This window comes from Bos grunniens, chromosome 3, assembly GCF_055505025.1.
Source record: "Bos grunniens cultivar Pamir isolate PY7600 chromosome 3, Bosgru_T2T1.0, whole genome shotgun sequence".
Classification (NCBI taxonomy): Eukaryota; Metazoa; Chordata; class Mammalia; order Artiodactyla; family Bovidae; genus Bos; species Bos grunniens.
Genome location: NC_141167.1, coordinates 72,283,896 through 72,299,802, shown reverse-complemented (window position 1 = coordinate 72,299,802; position 15,907 = coordinate 72,283,896). Strand labels below are relative to the sequence as shown.

General features: G+C 40.0%; 1 protein-coding gene across 1 annotated transcript in view; it reads right to left on the bottom strand.

The window, feature by feature from the left end:
• The window catches only part of ABCD3 (ATP binding cassette subfamily D member 3), an 83,032-nt gene extending 68,755 nt beyond the window's left edge, over positions 1 to 14,277 (bottom strand). Inside the window, exon 1 of the mRNA XM_086391308.1 lies at positions 14,109 to 14,277. Coding sequence (XP_086247434.1) covers positions 14,109 to 14,218 — 110 coding nt within the window. The 5' untranslated portion in view covers positions 14,219 to 14,277. The remainder of the gene's footprint in view (positions 1 to 14,108) is intronic.
• Positions 14,278 to 15,907: the final 1,630 nt, after the last annotated feature.

Sequence of the window (15,907 nt, the reverse complement as noted above, 5' to 3'; positions counted from 1 at the left end):
TTAATTGAAGAAAATATAAATAAATGAAACAAAAGACAATAGAGGTAAAGCAAAACTAAGAGTCAATTTTTTTTAAAAAACTGACACATTTTACAATCATAGCAAGATTGATCAAAAAAAAGGGCAAGGGCAATATAACCAGTATTAAAAATTAATCTATAAATGAGACGAAATTCTCATCAATATCCCAACATGCTGATTCTAAAATTTAAATAGAAATGGTGCCAATGCAAGAGTTGATAACTGAGGCACATTTCATATATGTATAAGATTCACTGCATTCATAAAGGTTCCTCCAAAGCATCTAAAAGAGTAGTAAATTCTTTTCAAGGAGTAAATCAATAAGTTCATAATGACACTTAAGAAAAACTCATTGATCACCTTTGGAGAATAATAAGAAACTAATACATTATTGTTTTTTTTAATTGGAGGAAAATTGCTTTATCATGTTGTGTTGGTTTCTGCCATATAAACTGTATTATTTTAAAAACTAATATAGAAAAAAATATCTATCCTGCCTTTCCTAACTGAACTGTGTCACTGGATAACCAAACAGATGAAGAAAAGTTTCTTTTTATGGAAGCATTCCACCTTACAAAGGAAATAAGAACAGAATTCAAATATCACCATTTTGTAAGCCCTAATAAATTCATTGTTCTAGGTATCAAATATCAATGGCTGCTCAAATTACAAAAAGAGAAACAACCAGACATTATATACCTTGCAACAGAGTATACCACATCAACACCTAGGAAGCATTCTTGTCCAAAAACCAAAATCTAAACTTGATCAATTGAAACTTCGATTCAACTACCAATTTAGAGGAAATACAGAGAATGAGAAAAAATGACACAAGAGGCATAAGCCAGATTAGCAAACCTGTATAGGTGGAAATACCTGGTTGCTTCACCAAATAAACTATAATAAAGAAAAGGGAAAGAGAAAGGGCATGGGGACACAGAAATTAAGACACACTTGAACAAAAAAAAAACCCCACAAACACAATTAAATTACAGTGCTCAGGAGTGTAGCTTTGGATGATAAAAATTATAAAGAAATACAAAGATGCCATTACCAGAGAAGTCAGGACTATAGAGGGAAGGGGCTGTGATTAGGAAGGGCCAAGTGGAAGGCTTCTGGGTGGATGGCAAAGATATTTCTTGACTTGGGTGCTAGTTATACAAAAAAAAAGACATTAATTCATATATGTATTTCACGCACTTTTCTACATTTTGTTGCATGCTGCTGCTGCTGCTGCTAAGTAGCTTCAGTCGTGTCCGACTCTGTGCGACCCCATAGACGGCAGCCCACCAGGCTCCCCCATTCCTGGGATTCTCCAGGCAAGAACACTGGACTGGGTTGCCATTTCCTTCTCCAATGCATCAAAGTGAAAAGTGAAAGTGAAGTCGCTCAGTCGTGTCGGACTCTTAGCGACCCCATGGACTGCAGCCTACCAGGCTCCTCCGTCCATGGGACTTTCCAGGCAAGAGTACTGGAGTTGGGTGCCATCGCCTTCTCTGACTTGATGTCATAAGTAACATTTAAAGTGAGTTTTCAATTGCTGTTTTTTATAGTGTCACTCAAGAAACCTTAACTTAAGGCCTAACAGCAAAGTGAAGTCCTCAAAACCTCAGTTCTCTAAGAGAACAAAGTGATGTAGTTCAAATATGCTGCTGCTAAGTTGCAGTCAGTCGCGTCCGACTCTGTGCGACCCCATAGACGGCAGCCCACCAGGCTCCCCCATCCCTGGGATTCTCCAGGCAAGAGTACTGGAGTGGGTTGCCATTGCCTTCTCCGACATTTTGTTGTATAATGTACAATAAAAAAGCTTTCAAGATCTTAAACAGTATTTCACCATGACTATAATGTGCTCAGTGCCCAGTTGCTCAGTTGTGTCCACTCTTTTGCGACCCCATGGACTATAGCTCACCAGGCTCCTCTGTCCATGGGATTTTCCTGGAAAAATACTGGAGTGGGTTACCAATACCTCCTCCAATGATTATAATACTTCAATACTAATGTACTATGACAAAACTGTTAATGTAACAATTAACTTCACTTTGAATTCAACATAAGACTTCTTTCTAACCTCTGAATAATTCTTTCCTCTCCCTACCCCACCCCCAGTGATTCTTGGCTGTTCTTTTGAATCTAAGCTCCCTTACTGAGTTTATGATTAATCTCTCTATCCAATTCTTTACTCCTTTTTTGTCCCCTCTGACCTCAATCCTGTGCTAACTGAACACTAATCAACCAGTCAGATGACTAAAATTGCTGGTGTCGATAACATCGTTAATGTACTAAAATCGCTAGTCTGTGTATCATCATTAACATACTAACCCAGGTTGTTTCTCCAGGGCAAGATCAGATAACAGACCCCCAAGCCACGGACCACCTGGTCTGAGACTCCTAAGCTAGAACATCCTGACTCCCAAAACTATGATTAAGAAACGTCACAGATGATGATTAGGCCCATCCTCTTTGTTCTTCCCCTTTAAGACAATCTCCAACTCAAAAAACAAGATGGATCTGAGGACAGGCTCTCACTCCCCGGCCTGGCCACTTGCAACAAACCCTTACTTGGCTGAAAACACCTGCTGTCAAGAGTCTGGCTTTCTGTGTCAATGGACGCATGAGGCCTTGCTTGGTTACAAATCTAAGTCAATCTGAAGGACTGATATAAATGTTTTACTCCGTCCTTTACCCTCTACATGGCTAATTCAACCATAAGAACTCTTATCATCAGGGGTCATTTTTACCTTTCTGATTACTCCCCAATAAAATAAAGATAATAAAACAACTATCTCAAAAGACTGTTGTAAGGAATAAATGCAAAATATTTAAACCTATAATACACGTGCTCAATAAACAGTTAATAGTAATGTTACCAGCTTCATGTCTTGAAAGTCCTTCTTCTCGAATCATAATTCCACCCACACCATGCCTTTGCTCATGCTACCTTCCCTACCTGGAATGCCTTTTACTCCTTATCTCTTAAGATCAGGCACAAGACTGAAACCTCCCCAGGTAACAACCAAAACAATCAAACATTCTCAGCTCAGAGCTCTCTCCCACAGAATTATTATTAGACCAAACGTCTAATGATATTGATTTGTACAATACAACTTTTCTATGTATTTGCATTTCCATAAGACTGAGGTTAGAAATAACGTTCATCAATTTTGTATCTCAGTACTTACCTAGCCTAGTGACACATAACAAGCATTCAGTAGAATGTACTGGATCAATGTTTTATTTCCTCCAACACTGAAACTTTCTTCAGTGATGGGGAAGTAGCTATTTTGTTGAGCCAGTGATAAAATACACAGAGAAATGTATTCACCCATCAATAGTTAAACTGTTAATTATCCGATCTATTAAAAATGGGGATCATTTCATTGATTCTCTGACACCTGCTTCCTAAACACCACATCTTGGGCATTACTGCAGGGGAAAGCAAATGTTTAAAATGTTGAATTAAATCTCATTTCCTGATACAACAAAACTGTATTCACAGGTAAATGGAGAAATAATATTTTAAATAAAATATACCAGATGTTTTAAACTAGAAATTCAGTGTGAAATGTTAAGACACAGGATTCTTTCAATAGTTGTGAGTTTCTTAAGAGCAAGAATTCTAACTCAATGTTTAATCTTCCCAAGTGCCCAATACAAAAGTAAAATGAAATAGGTCTTCTCCCACTATGGGATCCATCTGGGAAACAGGCCTATCTCACTCACTACTGTGTGTCCTCAGGAGCCACCACTGGGTGTTGAATGAAGGTACAGACTTGGATCATACCCCAGCTCTTGACAACAGGAGCTTTTGTTCATCTCTATGGACCCAGGACGACAGAGGATGAGGTGGTTGGATGGCATCACCGACTCGACGGACATGAGTTTGAGTAAGCTGTAGGAGCTGGTGATGGACAGGGAGGCCTGGCGTGCTGCACTCCATGCGGTCACAGAGAGTCGAACACAACTGAGCGACTGAACTGATAAACCCAGCATCTAACATGTAGCAGGCATGCAACATCTTATGAGTTAGTGCATGATCTTTGGGTTTCTTTCTTTGAGTGGTTCACTGATTCCCACGCCAACCTACGCCTCCAGTCCTTGTTCTGAAATGAGGAAAACATCTGACCGTACCTCAGTTCCTTCTTCTGCTATAACCTAAGTTCACTTCTAAGATACAATGAAGAGAGAATGATAGTGACACTGAATTTAGAGCCAGAAGACTGAGTTTGATGCAAATTATTATGAAGCATTTTTTACAAGCAAGTTGAAGATATGCAAAACACATGCATTTCACATAATTCATTTATTTTTAATGCCAATAGATAACTTCTTAAGCAGAGAATAAATCATATAACCCACGTTTATTTCTATTATTACAGTATCATTATAGCAGTGATTCACAGATATCAATATAGCTGAATGCTTTGATGAGCTTTATTTTCAATTTTATACTTTATTAATCTAACTGCATTCATTTAGGACTGCTAATTATCCAAAGGACAACAAATGAATTAAAAAAAACAAACACCTTTAAGCACACTCACTAGTTTCACCTAGCAGGGCTTCAAACTATCTTAAATATGTGTAATAGTCCCCACAACTATTGGGAACAACCGATCAATTATCCAGAGCATTTTATCCTAATGCTATGGAAGGTTACATTCCTGACAAGATGCCTAAAACAAAAGTTATTTCCTCATAAAAAAAAGTTATGATAAAAGCCATATTCTTAACCAAGGGCCTTATGCCTAATTTTTTCTAGAAATGACTACACATGTCATTTTTAAACATCTCTAACATTCTGTAAAGAATCATTCCAAAAAAATAACAATAGAGAAATACACTACCCATTTTGAATAAAACTTAATTTGGTATATGTAACTCTATAAAGAAAATTACAAAGAGTGCCTATCTCTTCTTCACAATTCCAATTCAGTGAATTCCCTGGTGGTCCAGCGGTTAGGATTCTGCCTTTCCACTTCGGGGGGCACAGGTCTGATCCCTAGTCAGGAGACTAAGATCCTGCAGGCCATGTGATGTGGCCAAAAATTGTAATTTCAGTTTCTATTCATTGCAGCAGAGTGGAAGGTGGTGATATTCATCATCCATGATGAAAAAAGAAAAGACCCCTCACCACTGACTCCAGCAGAAACATCACAGAGCAGGAAGGACTCTGGCCCTGATGCCTAGCCCTGTTGTCAGAAGGCCAAATCATCACTAGAAGAAAACATGTGAAAAGGAACCAGGTTAAAGATGAGAACCAATATAACACCCAAAGGGCATCATTTAAAAGAAAGGTTATAGTGCTACAAATATATTGTTCTATACTTAGTCCTATCCAATAACTTAATTTACTGACTAAATATACAGAAAGAATACTAATGTGCAGGATAAAAAAAATTTAGCAGGAAGTAACATGCCCAAAGATAACTTGTAAATACCCATACCTAGGTTTTAAAAAAAAAAAAAAATCAAACCAGCAAGTTGAGAAGGGGAAAGGAGGGAAACAATTGTGAAGGCTAAAATATGAGTAAAGAATACTTACTGCCACAATAATGAATGCAACTTCCCCTATTTTAACAAAAGCTTTGGATCTACAAAGCAGGTAACAACCTATTCCACCCGATCAGACCACACTTAGAATAATGAATTCAGTTTCAGACCTCCTCTTTAAGGGGCTGGGAAAAAGAGTATCGTATTCAGGAAGCAACAACTGAAAAACACTAAGGCCTGAAACCATGTCACATAAAAAGTAACTTAAATACTTTCCAACTCTGATTCAAAAGGTTTCTTTAGGGAAATTTTTGTGGGCATATTTTTTTTGTGAGGAAAATTTTTAGGAAGGCTCAATAATTACTGAGAACCTCACAATGGGACTTTTGCTGTCTGTTAGCAAGCAAAGGGAAAGTTAAAGTTATCTTTTATCCCTGGTGGCTCAGATAGTAAGAGCGTCTGCCTACAATGCGGGAGACCTGGGTTCAATCCCTGGGTTGGGAAGATCCCCTGGAGAAGGAAATGGCAACCCACTCCAGTACTCTTGCCTTGAAAATCCCATGGACGGAGGAGCTACGGACGGATGCTACAGTCCACAGGGTTGCAAAGAGTCAGACACCACTGAGCCACTTCACTTTATCTTCTGAGCTTTGTTCCAGCTACTGAGTTAGGACATTTCCTCATTTAATCCTCACAACTACTCAGTTAAGTAAATACTATTATTCACGTTCTACAGATAAGAAAACTGAGGCTCAAAGAAGTTGAGTAATTGACCAAGATCACAGGTCTAGCAGACAGTTGAATAAAACCCTGAACCTGTATCTAACATCAATGACTATGTTTTATACTATACCAAGTGTCTCCATAACAAAGGTAAGTTTCACATGTAAAAATATGCATTCGTGCCAATTAAAATAAGTCTGCAACATTACTTTACCCCTCTAAAATAATCCCCCTATCAAAAAAATTCTAATATCCCTTAATGATGATTCAGTTCAGTTCAGTCGCTCAGTCGTGTCCAACTCTTTGCGACCCCATGAATCACCACACACCAGGCCTCCCTGTCCATCACCAACTCCCAGAGTTCACTCAGACTCACGTCCATCGAGTCAGTGATGCCATCCAGCCATCTCATCCTCTGTCATCCCCTTCTCCTGCCCCCAATCCTTCCCAGCATCAGAGTCTTTTCCAATGAGTCAACTCTTCGCATGAGGTGGCCAAAGTACTGCAGTTTCAACTTTAGCATCATTCCTTCCAAAGAAATCCCAGGGCTGATCTCCTTTAGAATGGACTGGTTGGATCTCCTTGCAGTCCAAGGGACTCTCAAGAGTCTTCTCCAACACCACAGTTCAAAAGCATCAATTCTTCGGCGCTCAGCCTTCTTCACAGTCCAACTCTCGCATCCATACATGACCACAGGAAAAACCATAGCCTTGACTAGAAGGACCTTTGTTGGCAAAGTAATGTCTCTGCTTTTCAATATGCTATCTAGGTTGGTCATAACTTTTCTTCCAAGGAGTAAGAGTTTTTTAATTTCATGGCTGCAATCACCATCTGCAGTGATTTTGGAGCCCCCAAAAATAAAGTCTGACACTGTTTCCACTATTTCCCCATCTATTTCCCATGAAGTGATGGGACCAGATACCATGATCTTCTAACGATGATTAGAGAATTAAATTAGCACTCATTCATAGTATTCTATGGCACAATTCTTAAAAAGTAATATGTAGAACTTGTGTAGCTCCAGGATGTTTACACCTTTTCTGGAAAAGGAAAGGTATAAACTAAGGTATAAACTACACTAAGGAAAGCTTGTAACTTTCCTTCATTAATCCTATTTCTGGCAATTATTCCAAGGAAATAATTCAGCAGAGAGAGAAATGTTCACTCACAAATATATACAGTATTGTCCATAAAAATTACAGAAGCAATCTAGATATCCAATATTTAAGGGTAAAATAAATTATGATATAGTCACACAAAGGAGTGTTTATAGATTTCTTTTAAAATATAGTAGAGGTTCATGTAAAAACACAAGAATGATGTCTATGCTTTAAAATGAAAATAGCAAAGCATGCATACAGCTATGTAAAAATCTATGCATATAAATAATAAAGGTAATAAAAATAAAACAATATGTATATTATGGTGATGACATTATACATGATTTTCAATTTTTTATAACTGTTTTTAATGTTTTCACTCTACTGCTAACTATCAAAAGCAGGTTATAAAATATAATAATAATGATATTATTTTTATAAATTTCTAAGATATGCTTTACGCATGCATACAGAAGCAGCCCAGCTCCTAAAGAGTTCATAATATACTTAAGGAGACAACATTTACATTTGTAGCAAGAAAAAAACTGTTATTTAAAACAATAGTAACTAAAGCTCTAAGAAATAAGCATTTCAGAGGTAGTCATTTAACAAACTTTTTTGAGTGCCTACTATATGCCAGCCACAGCTCTAGCCACTGGACTTATAACAATGAACAAAACAAACAAAAATTTCTTGCCCTCATGGAACTTACATTCCAGCAGCAGAGATACAATAAGTAAGTTAATATGTGAATTAAATAAGCAATTGATAGTGCTAAGTGCTACGGAGAAAAATAGAGCCAAGAAAGCAGGCAGTGAGTGTGTATGTGAAGGATGCAATTTTACACTAAGTGCCAGTGGAGGGTCTCACTGAGAAGACACCTGCTAAAAGACTGAAAAATGGGAGAGAAAACAGTAGTGATAAATGAGGAAAGAGAATTACAGGCAGGGGAATGGCAATAGCAAAAGCCCTAAAATAGACTGCCTGGCCAATGATGCTAATGTGCCAAAAACTGAGACATGTATTTATTAAGCAGTCTGTACCCAGTTACCTGAAGCATACCACAGACAGCTACACAGTTCTGAGAAAACGAACTGCATCAGTTGGTTTCTGTACGTAGCTGCTTTTCCTGGCAAATCCTTTGAGATCTTCTTCACCTATAATTACTTAAGCATCTCCTTTTTATTCTGAGGATCCATATGGGGCCAACCCCTATAGAATCCAACAAAGCTAACAAATTTCTAACAGGGGGAATGAGACCCTCAGGGTGAACCATGAGAGTGGATGTTATAGGGGTGGCCCCCATATGGAAATGTCCAAGAAACTTGTAAATAAAAGAACTTCATTTTAAGCTGTTCTCTGTGTCGTGATATGGTGCTTCCCCAATGGCTCAGAAGTAAAGAATCCTCCTGCAATGCAGGTGACCTGGGTTCGATCCCTGGGTTGGGAAGATCCCCTGGAGAAGAGCACTCCAGTATTCTTTCCTGGGAAATTCCATGGACAGAGGAGCCTAGTGGGCTAGAGTGCATGGGGTTGCAAAAGAGTCGGACACAACTGAGTGATTAAACAACAACAACATGTTGTGATATAATCCCTGCCACTACTTCCAAAATTTCAAAAACCTCTACAACAAAACCTGATTTGTGAATTTAGAGGAATCAAGGCAGATACCAAAATGACAGGCTCAAGAGACAAGATATAAGTGGAAGCTAAAATAGAGCAGAAACATAGAAGTGAAGCAAGGCATGACTAAGAAAAACACAACTTTCTGAAACTCTTCAGAAACATTTGGCTATTCCTACCATCTACAGACTGGGGCTTTGAAAAAGACAAAGGACCACCCCATAAGCTGGTGGACATGGCTACACTTTGATGGCCAACAACTAGATCACACTCAAACAATTAATAGATGAAACAAAAAAAGTACCTAAACACACGGTTCATAAGACTAAAGGGGAATGCTTATCATTCAGATTAAAAGTTGTTTAAAAACACTTCATGGAAAAGGTGACCTTGGCCTAACCTTTAAAGGATAAGAGTTGAAGAACAGAGAATATAGGAAGAGATATTCCAGGTACGGCTAAACCATGAATAAGGCTCCAAAGCCAAGAAGCAGTGTGGCCTGTTCAGAAAACAGTGCAGAAACTGGTCTATTTGGAACAGGTAACGGAATAAAAGATTAGCCAGGTAAGGTGAGAACAGATAAAGGCAGATTCTGAAACCCAGGATGAGAAATCTGAACTCTGACAAGCATTCATGAGAAGAGAAAGAAAACTGCTTTGTTCTGCTTCTGCTCTTTGTTTTTTTTTAAGATCATAAAATAGTTTGGCAATGTTGACTGGTCCCTGCCTTGCCTTCTAAAACTGGCCCACTGATTTCCTACCCTCCCCTACCCCCAGTTCCTGTTATATAATCTCAGGCACACAACTATCACCTCTCTGAAGATAATGCCTTTAACTCATGTTTGTGCTAGTACCCCATCTCCAACTGCCTGTCAATTATCCTTAAAAAGTCTTCAACTATCCTGTATCATTTGTCCACCCTATAAATGCTTCTGAATGTCTATCCTGTGACATATGCAAACTAGGAATGTAAAGATAACTCAGTCCATAGCCTCCAGAAACTCACAGTCTGATGCAGACAGAAGCCAAGAAAATAAACTGGTACAATACAGAGCAGAGGAATGCTTAGCGCAGCATGAGAGCAGAGGACAACAACATCAGTTTGGAGATCAGGAAAAGACAGACAACATTTAAAAGAAAGTGCTAACTGAACTGAGTCATGAAGGAAAATACACATCAAAGGGTGGGAAGAAGTGGAGGGGATGAGAATGATTACAATTAGACGGCAACGGCTGGGCAGAGCTCATCCTGCTCAGAGACTATTAATTTCATATGGCTGGCTAAGTAGTAAAGGACCAGATCACGAACACCGTTCTCTCATGCTAAGAATTTTGTATTTTAGAATAGCTGAAGGAGTTGAATGATGAAATAACATGACCATATTTGTGTTTCTTAAAAAGAGCTCTTGTGGCAGTGGACACTGGACTGAAAGAGCACGACCATGCCTCATAAAATGCAACAAAAATCTGTTAAAGGCTTCTGTTAACATTCAATTTATCTCCAGTCATTCATTCCTACCCTCATTCTAGGCTTAGCTCATATCCTTCATAAAACCTTCGTTAACTCTTCCCAACCACATTAATCTCTTCTTTCAGAAATTTCTAAGGCCTGGCTGTCTGTACACTGCACTGTCATCATCTTACATTTTTAACTAATTCACACTTAAAGATGTCATATATTTTCTGAATGTACGTGTGACACATGCATACAAACACCTCCATCTCACAGCACCTAGTGTGGTAATACATTATGAAACAGATAATTCCTTTGAACTGAATACATGAGTCTCCTTTATCCATGAATAAAATGATTCCACTATTCTCCATATAAATAATAAACACATAAGATGTATGACTAATCAAAACTAGGGTGAAAAAGTTAGTACAGTGGTCATATAGAACAAATACAAGGGAACTTTCTGGGGAGATGAAAACGTTCTAATTTTGCAAAAGGAATGTGTCAAACTGTTGCATCTATTTATTTTAAAAATACACAGGATGTGTACAGCTCAATATATACAAATTTTACCTAAAAATCTTTAAAAAACAAGGGGTAGGGAGCAAGGAGCTATAGATGAAACAAGAATGGTAGAATGTTGACGGTACTTTTTGTGTAGAGTGTATGGGGGTCCACAAAATTATTCTGCTTACTTTGAATGCGTGTGAGATTTTCTGTAATAAAAAGTACATTTCTCCCAGTCAAATCATATATAACTAAAAAACTACTCAGAAGATTAAATTACTCATTCTCCCAATGTCTGGAATAATGTAACATTGTATCTTTTAAAGTGATTTCACTATCTTTATTACCTATCTGGTTCTAAGGAATATCTTCTAAGACAAATTTGTCAATAGCACAGACAAGCTATAAAGGTCAAGCAGTCACAATTTCCTTAATTAGGTGCTAGATAGTAAAGTTAATTAGCCCTGTTACCAAAGACACCCAAAAAGCCAGTAAAATATAAAGTTAGAATTTTCTAATCTTCAAACTATTGAAGGAGGAAACAGACAGAACAAGCTCCATCTTGAAAGCAGCACCCCATCTTGGGCCGGACTGTGGACTTTGAGCTATATGCCCAGTATCTATGGAAACGACATACCAACTGGAAAACCAGACGCCCAGAATGTAAGAGCCCCAGGGCTCGTACCTAGACTCTCAGTAGCCTAAAAGAATATCCTAATCATCTGTGTAACCAAATAGAATCATAAATTTTATTATGCTTATTGGGGTATAGCCACAGGCCTATTGATAACTGTCCACTGTTAATTACCTAGGCTTAAGGCATATGAATCACGGATTAACTTTGACTGTATCTTTCTTTTCCTTTGTTCAGACTAGTTTCAGGGAATTTGGGGAGGTGGGTTTGGGCACGTACACTTAAGAGTATATAAGGTTTTCACAAAAACTTGTCAGGGTTCTTGGCTAAGAGGAGACTCTGCCTTGGGCCTGCCAGTGTAATAACTGCACTCCACCATCTGCATTGTCCTTCTGAGTGAGTTTGTTTGCCGGAATGAGTGGCTACAACACTATGATGCCAAAGACGGCAACTGAAAGATATCCAAATGATTCTGGAAGTATATTATCCACAAAGATAGATTTGACACCATTCTTCATGACTTTAAAATAATTCAACCACTTTATCTCTGTAATTTAAAATTCAAGCTTATCTGCTCATAATTTGCATTCGCCTCCCACAAACTATTTAATGTGTAAAATAAAGATTTTCCTTAGTACTGTACTGCCAGCGCAAAAGATTAACAAGAATCTTTTATTTAGTAAATTAACTGCTGCATAGTTTAATCCCCTCCAAAGTTCACAAAATTTCTCAAAAAGAGATCTATAGAGCCTTTTACATTAATAATGAATAAACACCCAAAATTACTTACTAAGCCAGATTATATTGTTTTGCTATTATTGCTACTATTTCCCATCAGATTATGCTTAAACTTTCCCTTACTCAATTATCTATGGCCTTATTAATCAGGAACTACTTTAGCTGTGACTGGAAGGGACCTGAAGGACTTGGAGAGTGTTTTCTGGGATGCTGACAATGTTCTTAATTGGGTGCAGATCTGAGTGATGATTACATGAGTGAGTTTCATTTGTGAAAATTCTTCAAGCCCTACACTTACATGTATTTTTCTACAAGTATGTAATTCTACAATAAAACGAAGTTTTTATTTTAAAGAAATCATAAAAGCAAGCCAGAGCTGTTAGGGCAGTCCTCAAATCCCCCTCTCCCATAATAAAACACCTGTTCCATGCCCTGAAGTACTTCTCCGCAAAAGTGTAATTCAAAGTTATTTTACAACATTCAACATTTTCTACTGGCATATTCCCAGATAATGCATAACTTCCATTTGCAACTGGGAGCTCAGAAAACATACAATCTCATCTAAAATTTTGTTTATATTTTCCAGAATAAGTAATTTTAAAAGCAAACTGGATAGAAGAAAAAGCTCTGTATTGTTCCGACGAAGATGCCAATCATTTTCAACTTTGTTAAGCAGATTTACGAAGGAAAAGAAAGGCCACTACTTCAAACTTTAATAAGATAAAGAAATCAGGGACAGGGGAAGGTTTAGGAAGAACTTCATGGGAAGGAAGCCCACTTGTCAATGTTTTAAATCAACGTTTACTACTAATCAGATACAATAGGCAAACCAAAAGAGAAGGCAACAATACCTGCCCAAAGAAATGAATGAGATAAAATGTATGAAAACACTATGCCAAGATTCCATATGAAATACCTAATACTTTCCAGGCAAGCATGCTTGACATAGCCTTTTCTCATTCATTTGCTGAAGCAAATAAATTATATCTATAACCCCACAACAAGTAACTCAATTCTCTATTCCTTCTCTAATCTTATAATCTCCCAAAGTTAAATTTAAACATTAAAATTCTCGAGGGAGAAGCAACGGAGTATAATCAAAAGATCTCCTAACCCTTATCTAAAGCACACTTGCACCTTCCACCTGCGAATCAGGAAAGGGAACCTTGCCCTCCAAATACCTCAGAACCCATTCAGCCTTTTCGGCTGAAATGCCAGGGCGTCCACTGACCAACTCCAACGGACACCACTTTAGAAAGCAACTTTGCAAGTGGATCCGGGATAGTTCACGTGAACCATCCTAGCGACTTTCAATGGCAACTACTAAGGATTCATGCCAAACCTCACCCACTGCCTTAAACAACAGCCTCCAGCCTGTGCGTCCAATCCCCATCCTCAAATCACACATAAACGTCCACAAAGCAAATCCACTGACAGTCAGATGAGATGGCAAAACTACAACACACCCAGAAAGTTGATGCAAAAAAGGAGGTGGTGGAGTTGATGTAAAAAGGGGAGGATATGGGGGACGACTCCTCGGGTCAGAGGCACAGGTTTGCTACCGGGTGCAAGAAAAAGATTCACACCCCCGGAGGCAGAGTGAGCAGCTGGACAGGCAGGCGGAGCGCAGGGAACACGGAGAACTCCCGCGTCGCGGGACACCCGGACACCCTGACATTGGAGCCCGGCAGCGCCCGCGGCCAGCCCCGGCTCCACTCGACCCCGCGGGGCAAAGGGGATCGTCCGCCGGGCGAAGAAGAGCGCCCGGGGAGCTCCAGCTCGGGCCCGGGAAGGCGGCGCGGCCACGGGCCTTCTTACCTGTGCAGGCCGAGGGCGCGGCGCCGCTTGTGGAGCAGGCAAAGCAGCAGGAACGTGGCCCCCGCCAGCGAGGAGTTTCGCACGGTCAGGTACTTGCTGAAGGCCGCCATGGCACAGCCAGCACGAGCGAGACAGGGAAGGGATCGGGGACGCGGACGCGGCGGCGACTGCCGTAGTGCAGGAAGCGCGAGGGAGACTGGGAGGAGAGGAGCGCGCGGAGGGAGGGCGGTGCCGACCTGTCAGGGCCGCCCCCTGGCGCGCGCCGCCGCGCCGGCCGCGCGCCGGAGCCCACCTTGGACTTTGGCTCGGCGGGAGCGCGCGCGGGCGCCTCTGGGCCGGAACAGACTAGCTCTGCGCACGCGCCTACCCTCCTGGGTTCGCCGAGCACGCGAGCGGAGAGACGCCCCTGAGGCTCTGTTTGCCGCTGCTCGCTCTTATCCCGCGGTCTCAGCCTTACCCCACCTCCGCGCGCGCACACGCACATGCACATGCACAAGGCTTTCACAAGTACTGGAAAAGCGGCCCTGGGCTGTGTCAGCGGCTTGGTGAGACTTGCCACTCCGCCTCCACTGTTGGGCAGTTACCAGCCTCTTAAAGGAGCCAGGAAGAAGGGGACCGGCCCCATCACAGATCCTTTACACAAAACTGAGGGCGCAGGAATCCTTTAGAGGAAAACAACTGTAGGAAACTCTCAGAGGTGTACGGAAACGTGGAAAGACTGACTACAAATCAAAAGTCTTTTTCCAAGCCAGTGTTTTCTAAACCATAAATTATCACCTCTAGGGGATTATATATCGGTTTGGTAGATGGAGACCATCACTTTTTTTTTTTTTTTTAATGAAATATAGAAGAATAGAACAATCTCAGCGTGCTTTACGTGTAATGGAGTTGTTCTGAGAAATTTTTATACCAATCTTTTGGATCTATGTGCCCCGAGAAGTGAAACAAAATGTATTTCTTAATGTGGCTCTGATCAAACACATTTGAGAAACACTATTCTCTGCAGAGGGACATTCAGCCATAACAAGAGTGCATTGTGATCATGCTGGCCTTACTCCCGAAATCAGAAGGGCATTAGAGATTACAGCATTCTTCAGCTAGGGCCTGTGATACTGAAATCCTTAGCATTTAGACGGCTTTGTACAGTGACTAGTGAGCCCCTGTCTTTAGTTGAGGAAAGGAGAAAAAAGCAGGTGTGTCAATCAGAAAACAAGTTTGTATATTAAAGTAGCCCATTTGAAGTAGCCCATAAAACACTGGTTTCCTAAGGTGTTTTCTCAATTTAAATTGACAATTTCTTGATACAGATGACAAGAATCACTCAAGAAGGCGAAAGGGAAAATTACTAGTTCATTTAAAAATTGCATAGCACTGTGAAAGTGTTAGGAACAAGTGGAGAAAGTTTATCATCTTGGAGTTTCTAGCAGTGAAGAAAGGGCATGCAAGGTTAGTCCAAAATATGTCTATTTAGTAAATAGATTTTATTTCAAAAAAAAGATACATTTAGGAAGTAGACTATAGATCAGAGAAAAGACAAGAATGATTCATTGGGCAAGATACTCTAAAAATATCCTTGTTCAAGACGCATCAGTGGACTTCCCTGGTGGCCCAGTGGATGAGAGTCTGCCTGCCAATGCAGGAAAAATGGGTTAGATCTCTGGTCTGGGAAGATTCCATATACCTCAGAGCAACTAAGTCCATGAGCCACAACTTCTGAGCCCAGATGCTCCAACTACTGAAGCCCACGTGCCTAGAACCCGGGCTCCTCAACAAGAGAAGCCAGGGCAATGAGAAGCCCA